Source organism: Brugia malayi (assembly GCF_000002995.4).
Source record: "Brugia malayi strain FR3 genome assembly, contig: Bm_v4_Chr2_contig_001, whole genome shotgun sequence".
Taxonomy (NCBI): Eukaryota; Metazoa; Nematoda; class Chromadorea; order Rhabditida; family Onchocercidae; genus Brugia; species Brugia malayi.
In genome coordinates, this window is record NW_025062476.1 from 2,137,057 (window position 1) to 2,155,253 (window position 18,197).

Genomic DNA, 18,197 nt, shown 5'->3' on the forward strand with positions numbered 1-18,197 from the left:
TTTTTTTTTTTTTTTGATATTGATAGTAAATTATATTTTTCATACTATCAATGGTTGTTAAATGTAAACAAAAAAGTTTGTGGGTAATTTTTCAGTGGAAAATTTTCAGTTAGGCAAATATTTCACTTAAAAACTTACTCATTATTAGATAATATTTTAATATCAACATATGAAATTCCATATCGACCTTCTTTAGTTTCACTGCATAATTTTTTAATGTTATTTTCGATCATCACAGATTTACCATTTTGATAAAGAATTGGACTTTTGGATACATCAATGATATCCACTGCCCACCAACAATATATATAATTCTTTAAAAAAAAAAAAAAAAAAAAAAGAAAAAGACAATTGCGCTGGCTTTGACAAATGCGCTTTTGAAACCATTTAAAATGTGTCATTTTTATTTTATTTTCAGTGTAAGAAAATAAAAAAAAATAATAAATTCGTTCGAATTAGTATATTTTGAAGTTATTTTGAGAAAGGAATTTAAAAATATGTAAAATTTGCTGCTACAATAAAATTGTTATTGTTGACAATATTCATTTAAAATTTTCTACCTTCTGTCCACACATTATGAATTTTGGGTTAGAAGCAGCAATCACTGAAAATTATTAACTAATTATTAAATTAAAAAAAAAAAAAAGAAATTATTAATTAACTTTTGTACACAATCAACTTGAGAACTATCAAAAGTTTCGAAGTAAAATCGTTCAATAACATTAAACTAATCGATATTTTTAACTTTTACTTTATGAGACAAAAGGATAAAATGTATAATTTACGTGTCATTCACGTAATCACATAAATTTTTGAAAAAATTAATAAAAGATGATTGATTTGAAATATTCACTTCAGAAGAGGAGTAGGTAAGACAAAATGTGCTTAGAGTAATTTATGAAAAGTTGACAGAAAAGTTTTTAAAAATTATTTTTTTTTTATGATGAATAAGAAATGAAATAATTTACAAACAAAATACTAAAGAACAGTTTGCTATTATTCATCCATTCATTTTCCTTATCATTTTATCATCAGATATTTGAAATGAATGCTTATGAATATGAGATTAATCCTAAAATTCTAAAAATTTTCAAATAAATACTAAAGAATTTCTACAGCATTTAGCATAGCCAATGTGAGACAGAATCTATTTCAGTTCTTTAATACCGGTTAACAGGAGCAACCGGAATAGTGCATGCAATTGAAACCGTTCAAAAAAAGCCATTCCTATGGAAAACAACCAAAAACCGGAAGGCTGACGGATAAATGATCCATTTATTATTATAGATGAAAAAATTTGTTACTTATATGAGTAATTACTTTAAGGCTAGAAATTAGCATATTTTCATAAATTCAATTAATAACACAGCAATGATTGAAAATTGAGTGGAAATCTTTTGATTTATGAAACTTGGAAAGCTTAATGTTAAATTTTTTTTTTCTAAATCTTTAATTTCGATTAAGCATTTGTATGTTGATTAAGAATTAAGAATTTTATATGATTAAGAATTAAGAATTTTATATGAATAAGAATTAAGAAATTTATATGATTAAGAATTAAGAATTTTATATGATTAAGAATTAAGAATTTTATATGATTAAGAATTAAGAATTTTATATGATTAAGCATCTGTATGTTGATTAAGAATTTTCTATTTAGAAATTCAGCACCAACTGATAGCAAACTTTTAATATAATAATATTTCACCATAAAAGTATTTAAATCAGTGAGAAAATTTTTTGCCCCACTAATTTAAATTTAAACTGTAAATTTTCTTCTTCTTGAAAGTCATAAACAAAAAATGAAAGAACTGCCATAATCTATATTGTATATTGTTTATGATGATATATGTCTTTATAGATAATGTTTTCCGGAAATCATAAACATTTATCGGAATCACGAACTGTTGTTTTATATGTGACCTATGCAGGTGTTGCTAAGAGGTCAACTTTCAAACTTATTAAACTTACTTAATTGATCTTTCAAACTTATTAAACTCACTTAATTAATCTTTCAAACTTTTTAAACTCAATTAACTTTTCAAACTTATTAAACTCACTTAATTAACCTTTCAAACTACTGCTACATTATTATAAATGCGCAATTTATTATCATAGATGGAAAAAATTTTTTTTTGAAAATTATAATTTAAAATTATAACTGAAATGTAATAATCTAATTAAAAGTTATTAGTGCTTTATTAGAAATCAATAAGCAAAAGATATCAAATAGTATAATGTATTTGGAAGTTCCAGTAAAATAAGCAGTGATTGGATTTGTTTCATCAAATTTTCGAAGTGAATAAAGTGATATAAAAAGTGCAAAAATGAAATTTGAATTAACTTTGTTTAACCAATAAAAAGCTATTAAAGGTTGATTATAAATATATTATTGAATAAAAATGCCATAAAAGTAATTTTCTTTTGTTGCAAATTTATTGAGCAAAAATTTGAATGAAATGAAATGAAATTATTTAAAATTAAAAGAAATTGTATGATTGTATTTTTTGAAGTTTCAGTCTGTCTGCATTGAAATTACACATTAGAAAATATTAGTTATGCCTTATTCTTTTCATTTCTGTTTTAAGTTGAGAAAGTAACATAATGCCGAAAAATATTTCAACTGAATTCAAAATGGTTTTCGGAAAAATAAAAAGAAAAAAGTTACTTTTAAGGAAAATAATTTGAATAGTGGCATTATAAATCAAATGCATTCGAAAAATATTAAAATTTAAATCTATAATCAAGTTGAAATCTTTCTTGAAATTTGTTTGAATTCATAAAGATTTAAAATTTTATTTTCATTCATCGCAATGTTAGAAATGAATAAATAATTTGCAGATCGAAGTTTCCTTACTATAAACCATATTTCTTTATCAGCAATCAAATTCACCTGTTCTTATCATTAACGAAATTGTTTTTGAATTGTAATAATTGAATGATTTTATAATTTACTGATAATAAAACCCAAAAAGAAAAAAAAAAAAAAAAACAATGAAAGTTTTTTTCAAATGTAACTTTACAAGTTTTAACAATTTAAACGGAAAGCTTTTTTTGAAATGTTAAAAATTCTCAAAAGAAGGTGCGCTTTTTGTTTCCATTTTTAAAAGTATTAAAAAGTGAACAAATGCTATTTGTTCACTTTTCCTTCAATCTTCAAACAATATATTCACTCCCCTTCTTCAGGTAGCAAATTTTCTCGAACGAGAGAGTGTAAATTTTGTTGAAATAAGAAAAGCTTGAATGGAACAGCTGGCATGAAATTTACCCACACACAAACATACAACACACACACACACACACATACATACATACTCACGATCTATCAATAGAACAATAATCATATCATATCATATCATTTTTCTGTGCGACTTCAAAGAGAATTAAAAATAAAGCAGCGTTATTTAATTAAATTTGAATAAATTTTGAAGAGAAATTTTCACAAATATAACGTATCCAATACTGTATAGGATAATTTCAATGAGTATAACCTGATCCGATCCGGAATACAATACTCTGAAATGTTACTTAATGTTCATCTATACAATGAGTATAACCTGATCCGATCCGGAATACAATACTCTGAAATGTTACTTAATGTTTATCTATACAATGAGTTCAATTTCAACGTTACAATTTAATAATGGAAAGAAATCGAAGTTATCCTAATGATACATTGATTAATCTGAAGTAATATTAAGGCCAATAATAAGATTTTTTTATTACTTATTTATTCATTAGTTTAGCTAGCACTGATCACATTAGTGTTACTGATAATGTTATCTTTATTTTACAAATTAGTGTTACTGATAATGTTATCTTTATTTTACAAATTAGTGTTACTGATAATGTTATCTTTATTTTACAAATTAGTGTTACTGATAATGTTATCTTTATTTTACAAATTAGTGTTACTGATAATGTTATCTTTATTTTACAAATTAGTGTTACTGATAATGTTATCTTTATTTTACAAATTAGTGTTACTGATAATGTTATCTTTATTTTACAAATTAGTGTTACTGATAATGTTATCTTTATTTTACAAATTAGTGTTACTGATAATGTTATCTTTATTTTACAAATTAGTGTTACTGATAATGTTATCTTTATTTTACAAATTAGTGTTACTGATAATGTTATCTTTATTTTACAAACTATAAAGCAATAAGATGATTACATTAGATAGAATTACAAATATTTCAATATCATAAAATTGAATAATTAAACTTAGCTTATCATTAGTAGCTGTTTAGCTTTTTTTTTCTTTCTTTTCTTTTTCGTTTCACTCTCATTTATTGATGATATTATATAGTAGTATTTTCATTTTAACATTACTTTCAAATTTAACAGACTGATGGGAGGAGTGTGTTTCCAGTTGAACTATAATTGTTAAAGTGAATTTGCTCAAAGTATTCTGAAGGATTTCATCGGATCTGATGCTGCAAAGCAAAATAAGTGTTTTTCACTGCTCAGAAAACAACGTCATCTACCTTGCATACACATACACATACACACACACACACACACACGCATACACGGACGCACACACATACACACACGCATATACGAACGTACATACACAGCAATCTTTTTTTATCATTATTTTAAACATGTATAAAGTTATTATTATCAATGATACGAACAATGCTGATAGATTGCATACACACACACACACACACACATACATACACATACACATACACACACACATACACACACACAGAGAAAGAGTATCTCGGGAGAGAGGATGAAATCACCTGAGGTGTCGGTTAAGCAGCTGTGTTTTCTGCCCTCAAACTTTTCACCAACAAACCGATGTACTCTCCTGAGAGTTCAGAATCACACACATACACACATACACACACACACACACACACACATACATATATATATATGTATAAGACCGGCACACAGACACCCCGCTATCATTTCCCCTCCCCAACAAAAATTCCCGTTCTTAAAAGCTTCTGTTTTGCCAAACAACTAATCATCCCCTTAATTTTTCCACAATTTTGTTCAATAACAGCAACTTAGCGAAGCAAAAGTTATTCGTAAAGTTGTTGCTAATATTTTTTGGTTTGATTAGCTTAGCTTAGTTTACAAAATTCACACTAATAATATTCAAATTAGTTAGAAATTAATTTGAATTACTTGTAATATAACTTTTCCTGTAAGCCCAATTAGAAATTTTATGAAGTTTAGGGCAAAGTTTAACTTTAAAGTATGAAATCGAAGTTTTTTTTTTTTTTTTTTTTTCTGCAAGAAGTGAAATTATATATCATTGCGAGGAGTGTATGTTAATTAAGCTTAAATTCTGAATATTTTTTATTTATTTCTCATACAAAAATGAAATTTCTTCATCATTTTCTGTAACAATTTAAAATTTCATTTTTCTTTTTTCTAAACTTTACTTTACTTTGAGTATTGTTGTACAATAGTTATGGGTAATAGCAATAATGCCTTGTCTATTTTTTGCATAATTTTATAGCTTTTGTTCAATCCATCAAAATAAGACTGCATAGAGAGAATGGCAGACGAAGAAGAAGAGATGTAAGTTTAGCTTTTAACTTTCTTCAATAGTCAAAATATTTTAATTTTCACAACTTTCATTTCATTTTTTTTTTTTTTTTTTTAAATTCTCATTGAATATTTCAATTTAGTACTGAGGAGGAGGAAGATGAAGAAGTAGAAGAAGAAGAAGAAGAAGCAGCTGAAGCTGAAGCACCAGCAGCTCCAGCATCTGCAGATGATGAAGCACCTGCTGAAAGAGCAGAAGCTACACCTCAGTAAGTTGAATTAAATAATTTTATGTCAAAAGTTCATATTTCGGTATTGTAATTATGAATTTCTTCCTAACAACTGAATTCGAGATTGATTTAATTTTGTTAAACATATGAAGCATTTTTAAATATAATGGTGATAAAATTTCCTTCCAAATGAAATTTCAATTGCAGTTTAATTTCGTTTCAAAATTTAATCAAACTAATCTGATTGCTGCATTTCTTTCAAACTATGAAAACTAATGTGAACAGTTAACAAAATAGAAATGTTTACAAAAGTTGAAGGAAATATTAGAAAATATTCTCTAATATACTTATTCCTCTAATCGTTGACAAATGAAAAAATTGCAAATACAAAGAAATATATTTCAGACTAAGACGTGCACCACCTCAGGAAAAAGATGAAACTCCGGCTGAACAAACTGAAGCTGAAAAGGCTATGCTAGTAAATCTTTCACTACTATTTTATTTGCCTTTCATAAAATGATGATTATTTTTGCTCAAAAATGAGAAAGTGTATTTCTTAAATTTATCATTCAAAATTTAGATATCGAGAGTTTGATGATCATTCTAAATTTGTAATATGAATAAGTGTAAAACGTAGATTTACCTTCGTTTCAGGCTGCTAAAAAAAGGCATCAGGAAGAAGAAGCAGCTAAAATTCAAGATTACGAAGAAAAACGACGAATCGAGAAAGAACAGATCGAAGAAGAATTGCGAACTTTAAAGGAAAAACAAGAACAAAGAAGGCAACAACGTGAACAAGAAGAACGTGAATTCGCGGAAAGACAACGTCAGAATGAGGAAAAACGACGCCAGGAAGAGGTATCATTTTCGAGAATTATGGAATATTTGAAGCTCTATTATTCTTTGCTATTATAATTTCCTAGAAGATGGAATTTTGAAATATGTTATGATTGAAATCCTCAAAATATGAAATGTTTTGAATCAATTTCTAATCAATTATAAAATTAGTAAATGTCTTTTCTATAGGTTATCATTTCTCAAATAAAATTATTATTGTTGTATTGTAAGTGAACTAAATACCCATTTTAAATTCCTTCTCATATTTTTAGGAAGAAAGTAAAGCTCGTATTGAGGCAGAGAAACAGCGACGAGAGGAAGAAAGAAAGAAACGACAAAATTTGATGGCTGGCTCATTTGCTGCCGGAACAGCAGCTGGAGGAAAAAATTTCGTGATCCAGAAATCCGAAAAGGGTGATCAGTTAAAGACACTTACTGTAAGTTTTTTAGTTTTTGAATGCAGCATGAAAATTTGATTGGATAGAGTGAATTGAATTCAAAATCGATGTTGTGTAAATGAATTGAATCAATACTACTTTTTTTTTTTTTTTGAAAATCTATTAGATTATTTTATCTCAAAGAAAATCTATCAATTTTATAAATTGAAATTTTAAGCTAATTTGTGATAATCTGAATGATAATTTAAAATAATTTAAAATTTATCAGGCAAAACAAGAGACAAGTGATGAAGGAAAAAGAGCAGCAAAGCAAGCTTTCCTAGAAGCAATTCAACGTCGTGGAGCTAATGTTGCCGATTTACTGCCAAATGATATCAAAGATAAAATTAAACAGTTACATTCACGTATTGTAAAACTAGAAGGAGAAAAGTATGATTTGGAGAAAAGACACGAACGTCAAGAATATGACGTAATTTTTTTTTTTTTTGATCTATAAATTGTATTTAAGTTTTTGAATTAAAAAAAAAAAAATATTGATAATTTAGCAAAAATAACGAAACATTATTCTAATTGAACTAAATAAATTTTTTAGTTGAAAGAACTGCACGAGCGTGAACGTCAAGTTGCTCGTAATAAAGCTTTACAGAAAGGTTTAGATCCTGAAGAAGCAGCTGCTTCCATACATCCGGTTTGTTGCTTTCCCAAAAACTGTAATAAAATTAAGTAATAAATCAATTATTAAATAAACAAATTGATAAACGGAAAAGTAAGCCATTTAACAAATTAGTAAATTAGCTGATCGAATAGAAAAATAAATTAATAATTCCATTGTAGCTATAACTATTGTTAGTCTAAATAATTTAAAATACTATTTTAGCCAAAGATCAACGTCGTATCAAAATTCGATCGACAAATTGACAGACGATCATATGGTGATCGGCGGGATCTTTATGAACACGTAATATTAATTAATTTTATTAATTAATTTCCTTGTAACAATTCATTTGTAAGAATTCGTGCTTATTCTTTCCGATATGTTACAGAATGATGTTTATATAGAAAGTTGTCAAATTGACAGAGATGGATAGTTTTGAGAAAAAAATAAAAGCACCAGTTAGAGGATTATATTAAAATAGATCCGGAATATTGCTTACGGTGCTGTCAATTATCCGGTTGTTGTTTATAATAGTTCGATCAGATGCAAAATACTACTCCTATCCTTTATTACTTTATCTCTTTGATAGAATGAATATTTCAAGCAAGTTTAAGAATATATACATAGCATTTCAGGATTTACTTATGTCTCTAGTTAACGTGATATTTTGTAGCCAATAGTTAAAAAGCCACCAAAAATCGCTCACGGAACAGCTCGTCCACCACCGGAATGGGGACGACGTGAAAACGAAGAGCTCGAACAGATCCGTAAAAATTTAGAGCCTCCAAAATATGTAGAACAAGTGAAGGCAGATGGTGATGCTGCAAAACCACCAGTTCAACCAATTCCACTTCATGTACCTGGTATTGATGAGGTTGAGGAGGAAGAGAGAACAATTCAGGCTGCGGATGGAAATTTAGCTGGAGAGGGTGACGATGCGGAAAAAGCAAGTGATGGTGACAAAGCTGGTCGGAAAGTATCCGCTGCAGCAGGCGGCGGTAAAGCTGCCGCACCACCGCCAACGGTTAGAAAATTTTTGTTACTGATAAGATTTCTAATTAATGTAGTAGCAATTTGCTATTCATAAAGTTACGATTATAAAAAAAAAAAAGAAAATGAATTGCCATTAAGTTATTATTAGAACTGTAAGAGTGTTAGGAATTGGATGAAATGAAATTTGTTTCTTTTTTATTCATTCAATTCTAAATTGATTTTTAGACGAAGAAGCCAGTGAAAGCAAAATGAAATGGATCGTATCTGTCTATTTTCCTCTTCTCTTAATGCAAAATTTATTACTCCCATAATTAATGTTTAAAATTATCTGCGAATATTCGTTTATAGCCTGGATGAATTATAAAATAAAAAAAAGTGTAATTGCATTATTTGCCCAATCAGATAAAAATAACATCAATGTACTTTCAATATGTTCTGTGTTTTATCTAAAATTATCAATGTATTAACAAAATTTATTTGATAGGAATGAGAAGAAAAAAAAAAAACGCTTAAAACAATTTATAATTTTCTTATCCAATATTTTGATATGATAAGAAACGAGAGTGATAATAATGTCTGAATGATTAGTAAAAATAAATACAAGTTGCATTTCTTATTAATGATTATCTTCAGGCGTAGAATAAGTCAAGAATAATTCTCGATGCTTAGATCATCATAAAATTATCCCTCTCGATAGTAAGAGGAATGATCTATGTTTAATATTTAGATATCATTTCTATACCATTAAGCAATTGACAAAGGAATAAAATGTTTTGAAATTATTTTACATTTATTTGTGGAAAGAAACAATTTTTCTCTTTTAATAACACTACACAGCAATTGAGAAACTAAATATAGTGAAATGGAAGTAGAAAAAAAAATTGAAAATTGAAAATTGCTGAGTGAATTTCTTGATTAATGCATTTTAAGTCTTTTACAGTTCGATTGAAATTCATTTCTTTTCTCAATCAATTAAAATTGCAAACTTTCAAAAACTAATTTCATACAACGATAAAGTTACAACGTTTGCTTTGGATATTGTCGAAGACTTAAACATGAATGAATTAATATCATATATACATATGTAAAGAGAATTAAGACAATTCATTATGATTTATTGAATGGAAGCAGATATGAATGAGTAAAGTAAATGGCCCAAGGCTATAATAATAACCAACTGAGACCACTTGGCCTAAGCTCTTTTCATTAAGTTATTGTTATACTCTTTCATACATATCAACTGGACTACAGTTAATCATTATTCTACTTGCTAATAAACTTTGTATACACACCGAATCTCGAATCGGTCTCGCGATCACTTTTTACAATTTGTAAAGAACTTCCTTAATATTAGATATTCTTAATATTAGATAAAAGTATAGAGTTAGTGAAAGAATTAAAAATCATAAAATTAAAATTAATAAAAGAAATTAATAAGTGAGATAAACTAATTCTATTGAGACATTGAGATGACACTGAAATAATCTAAAGATAATTGTCGTAAAAAAACGATACATTCAAATTATAATACCTTTGATAAATGTCATTGTCCAAATAATTTCGCATTTGTAACTAATCTATGTCTAGATCATTTAAGCCATTATGCTAATTCCTTTTCTCACACAACAAAAACTCTTTGTTAGCAAAACCCTTTATTAGCAGTCCTTGTTTCACATCAGTTAAATATCCTCTGCCGGATATCTGGTTGTCAGTTCAGTTCTGCATATAAACAACCGTCCTCCATTACAGTGATTCATTCTTCATTTTGGGGTGGTTTTGATATCATTTTAATGTTTTATAATTATATTATATCTTTCGTAATGCATTGTTATAATATTGATTTGTTGAGTTTAATTACCCAAATTTGAGGCAAAATAAAATATATGGCAGTCAATACATTCCACGAGAATAATGGTCGATCATTAATTCGTCTAATATTCATTCCTTTCTTTTTTTCTATGTCATTAAAATTAAAGTTGAAATGAAATAGTTACATCCAAAAACATTCTCCTCCACTTTGTATTCATTTATCATCTGCATTCTTAATGCTTTCTAGAAGCAAATCCACCATGGGATTCTAAATTTGCACTTCAGTCTGCATAAGCATTTAATGCCATCCGCCGTTAAATTTCGGAAGAAAATTCTAGAAGAGAGTCATCGCTTTTCGATCCTTTTATAATGACGTGTGTTTTGAGGGTAAGTGACCGTGTGAGCTCTACCATCTTTCTATTTTCCCATCGTTGAGGATGAGGAAATTATCGTTGTGGAATTTTGTTTCTATTTTCTTTTAAAGTTTAATCTCAGTGCAATCCTTGAAAGTTTTAAATGTATTTATTTCTCTTCTTTTTTAGTGAGTGCAATAAACTTCAGTTACACTTATTTACAAGCAAATTTTGACACGTGGAATGAAAAGTACGTGCATTACATGCAGAGGAGAGAGGGGAGTGCATGAAGAAAGCATGTCATGTCTGTTTATGCGAAATTAAGTTCAAATGAGCTACAGCATTTATAATTAATTTTCTCTGTGCATACCGAGGTCAGAGAAATAAAATATTCAATTAGTGGTATCTCTCCAAAGTTCACCCTATTTTCTATGACTTCATTTGACTGTTCCCTTGAGCTTGATCCCTTGTTGCCGTACGTATCTTCTTGGCGACTGAAGTTGCACAGTATGGGTGAAAAATACGAATATACGAATCTAAAACTTGCTGTCGATATTTGTTTTGCATAATTCTGCATAAGGTTAATCAGTGATTCATGTTAAGTTTTACGCTGATGCATTATGTTCACTGATAGCACGCTCTATATTCCCTGATTATTTGAACTTAAAGTGAGTATCAGGTAGGAAAATATTTTTCGAAGTGAGATGAGGAGTTGGCAAATTATCCTTACTACTCAATGGTAAAAAATCAGCACAATATATATCTAAAATTTATGAACTGCTGAGTATTTGTACGTCATTCTCATTTGATTACAACAAATACACGGATTAGTGAAAGTTGTTGATAAACTGACATAAATTATGATTAATGTACTGGCTTCTTGTAAGCATCTAGTAAGCGGTTGATTATTTCTGTTGATCCGTGACTGTATAGCTGTTCGTCGTGCAAATAATTAATGTAACATTGCTCGTCGTATCTTTTTTAATAAATTCATTTACCATCCATTTTTTGATAGCTTTATTTCTTTTTTTGCAGCGTCAGTTCCCGATAAGAATATTACGTTGAATAATGGCATCTATCCCAACGTAAGTTATCATTTCTATACGGAAAGTGGTCGGAACATATAACTGGGAATTATGATAGCCAGAGAGACATTGCCACTTTGTTATGCCTCTCTGATGCATTTGTTTAATAAAAATAACGAAGTTTCAGGGTGGCTGATGATAAAACAAAGAAGAATGAAGAATTAGCAACGGCCATCTTAAAGGATAAGGTGAAACCGAATCGGCTAATTGTTGATCAATCCGTCAATGATGACAATTCTGTGGTTGCGCTTTCGCAGGTATAAACTGCAAACTGAATTGGTCGTGATGACATCATATTCAACTATTTGAGATAATACAGCTATTACATTTCTTATGTAATCTGCTGGAATGATGTGTCTTACGTCTTGTTACATTCAAACATTTGATTTTCTAGGCAAAGATGGATGAATTAAATTTGTTTCGTGGTGATACAGTTATTTTGAAAGGAAAAAAACGCAAAGAGACAGTATGTATTGTGTTGTCGGATGACACTTGTCCAAATGATAAAATCCGCATGAATCGAGTCATTCGAAACAATTTACGCGTACGATTGGGTGATGTTGTAAGGTCCGTTTGTTTCGTGTTTCATCTTTTCTAGTGTTGTAGCTTTTTTGAATATTCCAAACGGCCACATTTGACTCTTCTAAAACAGACTTGCGGTTATGTGTTTCTTGCACTACCGGAGATGTCAGTTATGTTTTTACATGCAAATAATTGTAATACTTTACAATTTATTTGAACTTTGTGGAATTTTTAACTTTCCTTTAGTGTTGTCTTTTATTTCGTTTCAAAAAATTCCTTTGTAGCATCACTGCTGCTCCGAGCATCAGTTATGGAAAACGTGTTCATGTTCTTCCTATCGATGATACGGTTGTGGGTCTTACGGGGTAAGATCTTTGCAAATAGTTTTACTCGTTTTACGTCTGAATGGCTTGGGTGTATTGTTTTTAGAGCAGTGATGAATCGTGCAGGGGTCCTGAAACTGGCAGAGGTGTGTGCCAGTGTTGCTGTTGTGAAAATTTGCACCGGGCAAATTTCCAGCATGCACAGAAAAAACAGCACTTTACTGAGCTCTCACTGGATTTTCTAATAATATTTCCTAATAATATTTAAATAAATGTCGAAGTATTATGATCACATTTTCAGTAATTTATTCGAAGTGTTTTTGAAGCCTTACTTTGTGGAATCATATCGACCACTTCATAAAGGCGATCTTTTTTCTGTCAATGCAGCTATGCGTAATGTTGAGTTCAAGGTGGATTTCCTGTTCTTTTTTCTTTTTTAACACGAGAAAGATAAATGTTTACAGAAACTGACGTATTTTAGGTAATTTTATACCGGCTGTTTTGTCTTTTTTGGTTCAACTTGAAGTTGTTTACCTAAAGACTTGATTGGCTGAATGAATCCTTTTATTTACCAATTGTTTGAAAGAAAAACATTGTTCATTTATTGGATATGAATGTTTTTTAAGGTTGTTGAAACTGATCCCTCACCATCATGCATCGTTGCACCAGATACAATCATTCATTGTGAAGGTGAACCAATTAAGCGTGAAGAAGAAGAAGAAAATATGGCTGATGTTGGTTACGATGATATTGGTGGCGTGCGTAAACAACTTGCACAAATCAAGGAAATGGTCGAACTTCCACTGCGACATCCTCAGCTTTTTAAAGCTATTGGTATCAAGGTATGGTTAATGTGCGGAGAACATTCGATATTATTGCTCTGCTTAGATTTGGAATAAGTCTGGGAAATTTGGAGGACGTAATGAGAAGAAAGTTCAGAATCTTATTCTATTTTCTTAATATCGTCCGTCAAAGTTGGTGTGAATGTAGTGTAAATATTGATTAGTTTGTTTGAATTTTGGTATGAATTGTGATTGGTTTGTGTAGCTTCCTTCAGTTGGTTTAAAATAATCTCTGATTTTGTTTCAGCCACCAAGAGGCATTTTGTTATACGGACCACCAGGTACCGGCAAAACACTAATAGCTCGAGCGGTCGCGAATGAAACTGGAGCGTTCTTTTTTCTCCTGAATGGTGAATACTCATTTTTAGACCGTTGTGAAGTTCTGATTATTTCATAGCTGAAATATGCCTATCAAGGGGAATTACTAATTCTATTTTCAGGACCTGAAATCATGAGCAAATTAGCTGGTGAATCAGAATCCAACTTACGTAAAGCATTTGAAGAATGTGAAAAAAACTCACCTGCAATTTTATTTATCGATGAACTTGATGCTATCGCACCGAAACGTGAAAAGGTATTATTGTATAGCGTAGTGAATTTCTGCTATAGAAAAGACGAGTCTGAATCAGATTTGTTTATATAATGCTGTCGTATTATTGATTTTTTGTATTTTATAAATTTTAGTAACTGACACTAACTTCCTCATTAAAGATTTCCTACTTCGATCTACAACTTTTTCAATTGATGTTATTTAGACGCATGGCGAAGTCGAACGTCGTATCGTATCGCAGTTATTGACACTTATGGATGGTTTGAAACAACGTAGTCATGTTGTTGTTATGGCGGCGACAAATCGACCAAATTCGATTGATCCTGCATTGCGACGTTTTGGTCGATTTGATCGTGAAATCGATATCGGGATTCCAGATGCTGTTGGAAGACTGGAAATCCTTCGCATACATACAAAGAATATGCGTCTTGGTGATGATGTTGATTTGGAGCAAGTTAGTTTCTTGATTTTTAATGTCAGACCTAGAAGAACTGGCGCACGAAAATCTTCAGCAGTAGTTGAACTGGATTCAAGAACTTTTGAACCATGTTGCAATTATGGTTCGTGAGAGAGAAGACTTTTTTCCTTATAATACCCGAGGTGTAAGAAGGCATAGTATATGGATTTAACATTACTGCTGATACAAGCCTCGGAGAAAAACTTTTGCATTGTGAACAGAACAATTACTTATATAGGTAATTGGTCTACTTAACAGTGCATACATTTGTAGTAATAGTCTGGAGTGTTTTCTGGAAGGCTTAAATTAAAACAGTTTTTGATTCAAAGCCTAATCAATAAAACTTTCAAAATATTTAAGGTTGCAAATGAATGCCATGGTTATGTAGGTGCAGATTTGGCATCTCTTTGTTCCGAAGCAGCTCTGCAGCAGATCCGTGAGAAAATGGAACTGATCGATTTGGAAGATGATACAATCGATGCGGAAGTTCTTAATTCACTGGCAGTCACTATGGAGAATTTCCGAGTCTGCTTTTTGTTCCATTTAATTTATTCAGTAGCCTTCTCTTTAGTGAGGTATACCTGTCATAGATTTTTGTAACATTTTAATGTTTCGGTAATTTCTTAGCTAATATGCAATTCGTCTTTCTAACATTATCACAATGCTGAAGTACTGGACCCAAATTTTACTCAACAATAGTGTTGCATACTGTTAGTAAATAAAACCAAATATACTGACAAAACTCAAATCTGACAAGTGAGGAAAGACAGTAAATATGTGTTTTCACACTTGAATTATTGGAATATAATTTTATTTTCTAGTTTGCGATGGGTAAAAGCAGCCCATCAGCTCTTCGTGAAACCACTGTTGAAACACCTAATATTACTTGGGATGACATTGGTGGCCTGCAGAATGTTAAACGTGAGCTGCAAGAACTTGTTCAGGTTATTTTTTTACTAAAATGTGACTTACAAATTGTTAAACAAAGGTTTCATTAGAAAAAGTAGGGACTGCTAAAAGAAGTAGTAACAAGATAGTTTGGAAAAGTCAGTGATATGTTACCGATGCATTTTTTAATAGCGAACGTTTGGTCTTTTCCTCATTCTGAAGAATGCTGATTAACAGTGGAATCAATAAGAAACTTCCATACATAAAAATACATATTTTTGAAAATTTTCCGGAAAATTACTTGTAATCAGCCAATTGCTTTTTCAGTATCCAGTAGAACATCCAGACAAATATCTCAAATTTGGCATGCAGCCGTCTCGTGGAGTATTGTTTTACGGCCCTCCTGGTTGCGGTAAAACACTTCTTGCTAAAGCAATCGCACATGAGTGTCAAGCTAACTTTATTTCAATCAAAGGCCCTGAACTTCTTACCATGTGGTTTGGTGAATCTGAAGCAAATGTGCGAGATGTCTTTGACAAGGTGTTTTTTTTTTTCATTAGCTTTGATTGTGCTTTGCATTTCTAAAAAACAGTTTATAATCTGCGTGAGACTTCTATAGCTGTTATAGTGTACAAACATTTTTTTAGGCTCGAGCTGCGGCGCCTTGTGTCCTTTTCTTCGATGAGTTGGATTCGGTTGCCAAAGCTCGAGGTGGCAGCATTGGAGATGCAGGTGGTGCTGCTGATCGTGTGATCAATCAGATTCTAACCGAGATGGACGGTATGTCGAACAAGAAAAATGTTTTCATTATTGGAGCAACGAATCGGTTTGTTTAGGCAGCATATCGTTTGTTGTTTGCTTTAAAAGATCCAGTGTTTTTGAATTAAATTCTTGATTTTTTTCTTTATATTCTTTTTGTTAGGCCGGACATCATCGATTCGGCTATTCTTCGTCCAGGTCGTCTTGATCAATTAATCTATATACCTCTTCCTGATGAGGCTAGCCGTTTACAAATCTTCAAAGCGAATCTTCGCAAAACGCCGATTGCAACAGTTAGTTTCTATCTATCTTGATTGAGTTGGCTAAGATGAAATATTTAAAAAGTCTTATTCTTGACGAATAATTAAATTAAGGATGTGGACTTGACATACTTGGCCAAGACAACAGTTGGCTTCTCAGGAGCTGATCTGACAGAAATTTGCCAACGAGCATGTAAACTAGCAATTCGTGAAAGCATTGAGAAAGAAATTCGCCACGAAAAGGAGAAACAAGAGCGCCGTGCTCGGGGTGAAGAGCTTATGGATGATGATGTTTATGATCCAGTACCAGAAATTACTCGTGCACACTTTGAAGAGGTTAATTTTGAAATATCCATGTAATAGTAAAACGGAAACATTGGCTACTTATTATTAAACGGAGACACTCTTTGTTGTGCTATTTTTTCCAGTGTTTTAATGTTGTAGATGAGCCAGTTTTGATGTTTGATTCCTTGTTCAATTTATAGCAGTTTAATAAATTAAGGTTGTAAATATTCTTTGGTTTGTTATCTAATTTCAAATGCAATCTATTTTTTAGATGATTTTTTTTCCTTTCAGGCAATGAAATTCGCCCGTCGTTCAGTTTCGGATAATGATATCCGCAAATACGAAATGTTTGCGCAGACACTGCAACAGCAGCGAGGCTTTGGAACTAACTTCAAGTACGCCTACATATTTTTTTTTTTTCTTCGAAAATCTCTTCAAACATGAAGTTTGTTACGTAAGACTTGGTAGTTATTAATGATTATTTAATAATTTGTAATAATTATTTTGCAGCTTTCAGGAAGCGATTAAACGCTGATTGATATTTTCATGCATAAGTTCTAAATACAGATTTTATTTTTTTTAGATTTCCGAATCAAGCAGGAGTGTCCTCAAATCCAGGACAGCCAACGGGACCATCTGGAGCTGGAAACGATGATGACGACTTATATAGCTAAATGATGTGAATGGATCTTTATTTGTCGATTTCCATTTCCAATAATTATTCTAGACTTCCAGTATATCCAGTATATATGAACATTTTTTCAATCAGTCTATGCTATGCAAATTTGTTTCATTTGCAGCATGCTTAGAAACTGACCTGCTTGAGAATTTTGTTTGTTTCTTATTTCTGAATTGTTAAGTGTAGGCATCTGCTTTTCTTTTCTTTGTTATTCGAAAATGATGAATGGATGCCGATTTTGCTGATATGGTTTTAATTGCTTTCTAGGCTGACATTATGAAATTTTAAGGATCAACTACAAATTTATTTGGTTAATTAATTAAAACCACTAATTTTTTCAGGGGTGATGTTTGACTAACATATAATTTGTGCTCCTGCATCTGTAAACGACAGTTGTCATAAAATTCATTCTTTTTTTGTTAATGGTTTCAGTTTGCATATGTTTGAAGTTCTGAGATGAGAAAATATTGATTGAAACAAAATGTGGTCAAAATATTTAGCTATTCATGATGACATACATTTAGGTATACTTCGTTTATTTTTAATCTCTGAAGGTAGCTTCAGTCCTTTTATTTGTTATGAATGCTAACAAAAACTTTGTTAATGCTAATTTCTCATACACTGCAATCCATCATCAGGAAATATGAACTATTCTTATTTGGGTAGTTTTCCTGCTTATAAATATATATGTCACTTTAATGAAATAAGTAGAACAGTCATACAGAACATTTTCTGAACTTAAAATTTTCACT

General features: G+C 30.5%; 3 protein-coding genes and 1 non-coding gene across 5 annotated transcripts; 2 read left to right on the forward strand and 2 right to left on the reverse strand.

Moving 5' to 3' along the window:
• Positions 1-134: 134 nt before the first annotated feature.
• Bm1398 (Uncharacterized protein) lies at positions 135-1,225 on the reverse strand (the record flags this gene model as incomplete). The annotated part of the gene is made up of 3 exons (XM_043078159.1): positions 135-314; positions 561-604; positions 1,168-1,225. 3 exons carry the CDS (start codon positions 1,223-1,225, stop codon positions 135-137), a joined length of 282 nt encoding a protein of 93 aa, XP_042934093.1.
• Positions 1,226-5,530: 4,305 nt separating this feature from the next.
• On the forward strand, positions 5,531-8,885 carry Bm4284 (Troponin T, putative; the record flags this gene model as incomplete). Of its 2 annotated transcripts, XM_043078161.1 has the most annotated exons (10): positions 5,531-5,553; positions 5,664-5,789; positions 6,156-6,228; positions 6,405-6,608; positions 6,860-7,024; positions 7,254-7,454; positions 7,578-7,673; positions 7,863-7,943; positions 8,314-8,664; positions 8,859-8,885. In XM_043078161.1, 10 exons carry the CDS (start codon positions 5,531-5,533, stop codon positions 8,883-8,885), a joined length of 1,347 nt encoding a protein of 448 aa, XP_042934095.1. The 2 variants fall into 2 exon arrangements, with proteins under 2 accessions (XP_042934095.1, XP_042934094.1); XM_043078160.1 differs by lacking the exon at positions 6,156-6,228 and having other exon boundaries at positions 5,664-5,688.
• Positions 8,886-11,863: 2,978 nt separating this feature from the next.
• Positions 11,864-17,440, forward strand: Bm1994 (valosin containing protein, putative; the record flags this gene model as incomplete). The annotated part of the gene is made up of 17 exons (XM_043078162.1): positions 11,864-11,880; positions 12,008-12,137; positions 12,275-12,447; positions 12,687-12,767; positions 13,027-13,135; positions 13,352-13,567; positions 13,815-13,917; positions 14,008-14,141; positions 14,323-14,571; positions 14,935-15,099; positions 15,396-15,518; positions 15,790-16,002; positions 16,110-16,288; positions 16,385-16,514; positions 16,596-16,817; positions 17,058-17,161; positions 17,350-17,440. The coding sequence occupies 17 exons, from the start codon at positions 11,864-11,866 to the stop codon at positions 17,438-17,440; spliced, it is 2,439 nt and encodes an 812-aa protein (XP_042934096.1).
• On the reverse strand, positions 12,830-12,955 carry Bm15527. The gene has a single exon (XR_006227920.1). It is a non-coding gene; the product is annotated as a small nucleolar RNA Bm15527 (small nucleolar RNA).
• Positions 17,441-18,197: the final 757 nt, after the last annotated feature.